Here is a 1,605-nt window from a genome sequence, read left to right on the forward strand (position 1 = left end):
TGATTTGGCATTCATGTGCAGAGATTCTGCTAGAACTGCTGATAAATCAGCTCATAAGATAAACTCCCAGATTTGAGTCTTTGATCGTCCTCCGTTAGCTAATTATGAGGTGATGAAGGATCAAGAAAGATTGATATAGTACTTGTCATTATCTCTTTGTAATTTCTTGTTGAATCCCCTTTTATCCAAACAAAAAGAGAAAAGTAATGTGGTTGGAGGCGTGTGAAATGGTAGTACCGAGGAGTTTGCTTCCTGAGTAAGGCTCATATAGATGATGAAACACCGACACCATATAATTAGCCTACGGAACCTGTGAAGCACACCTGGACTGCCTACACCCATGCATGCGTCCTCATGTGCAATGCACGCCTCCATACGCATTCCCTCTCGTCTCTCGTCCACTCCAAACTTGTATATAAAACCCCCCCTATACCCACTTGATCATACCAGTATACCTAGCCTCATATATATGTATATATACCCTTCTCTTTACTGATCTCTTTCAAGTCTCAGATGACGCGTGGAGACGATAAAAGAGATGATGGAGAGAGGGTGGAAGCATAATTCGGAGATATCACCGAACTGTCCCAGGTGTGGGTCTTGCAACACCAAGTTCTGCTATTACAATAACTACAGCTTAACTCAACCTCGCTACTTTTGTAAAGGCTGCAGAAGGTACTGGACCAAAGGAGGATCCCTCCGCAACGTCCCCGTTGGTGGCGGCTGCCGGAAAACCAGGCGCCACACTAGCAAGACTTTAAGAGTGAACTCATCAGCCTTGCCTTCACCAAATGCTGCTGCTGTTTCATCTTCTAGCTCCTCATCACCGGCCTCTGATCATGCTCCACATATTGATATTGCACTCATTTATGCCAATTTTCTCAATCAAAACCCAGATTCAAGTGACCAGGAGCCGCATCATCAGTTTATGAAGACACTAGGTTTTGATCCTTGCGTAGAGTATTCGAGTCTGTCCGACATAGTTTTTGGTCTTTCTGAACCATCCACAATAGAATCCCATTTCAACATTGCTGCGGGTCATCATCTAGGTGGGTTATTCAACTCCATGCAGGAGCATAAGGGAGAGAGAATAATTGGCAGTAGCGATTTTGAGCTGCCACCATTGCCGGGTGAAGAGGTCGCCTCGCAGTATGATATGATGATGTGGTCCGAATCTCATGATGAGATGATGGTCGTAAACCAGGCGCCACTTGGAACTCATCAACCTCATGTAGATGGTAACTGGGGACCTTTTCATTACTCAACCAATGTTCTTTTCCCGGCCTTTGATTATACATTTGTATCTCTTCATTCTTGCCTTGTTTCAAGTCATTAAGGATGAATCAATATTACTGAATAACTATATATATGTAAACAATTTTACGTACTCTCGAGGTATTGATATCATAATAATTACACTGGCGTTTCAGCTATGTTCATACTTCCAAGGTTTTATAAGTTATAATCGGAATTTTCAGTTCTGCAAACATTCACTTGTTTCAAGTAGTCGTCAGCCGGAGGGCAAAAAGGTCGACTTTTCAATGAACAAGATATACTCGATCAAATCTGTAGTGCCCCTGGCTTTTAACTTGTGCTTTTTTTTTA

The 1,605-nt window shown here is 42.6% G+C and overlaps 1 protein-coding gene across 1 annotated transcript; it reads left to right on the forward strand.

The window, feature by feature from the left end:
• Positions 1–541: 541 nt before the first annotated feature.
• LOC114745803 (dof zinc finger protein DOF3.5-like) lies at positions 542–1,336 on the forward strand. Its single transcript, XM_028933967.1, has one exon. The coding sequence runs from the start codon at positions 542–544 to the stop codon at positions 1,334–1,336; it is 795 nt and encodes a 264-aa protein (XP_028789800.1).
• The last annotated feature ends 269 nt before the right edge of the window (positions 1,337–1,605 follow it).

The sequence above is a fragment of the Neltuma alba genome, unplaced genomic scaffold (genome assembly GCF_004799145.2).
Source record: "Neltuma alba isolate B1F8T4 unplaced genomic scaffold, ASM479914v2 tig00004825_pilon, whole genome shotgun sequence".
Classification (NCBI taxonomy): Eukaryota; Viridiplantae; Streptophyta; class Magnoliopsida; order Fabales; family Fabaceae; genus Neltuma; species Neltuma alba.

What these genes read in the sequence shown, in the direction of transcription:
- LOC114745803 (XM_028933967.1), top strand. Translation starts at nt 542, where the DNA reads ATGGAGAGAGGGTGGAAGCATAATTCGGAGATATCACCGAACTGTCCC.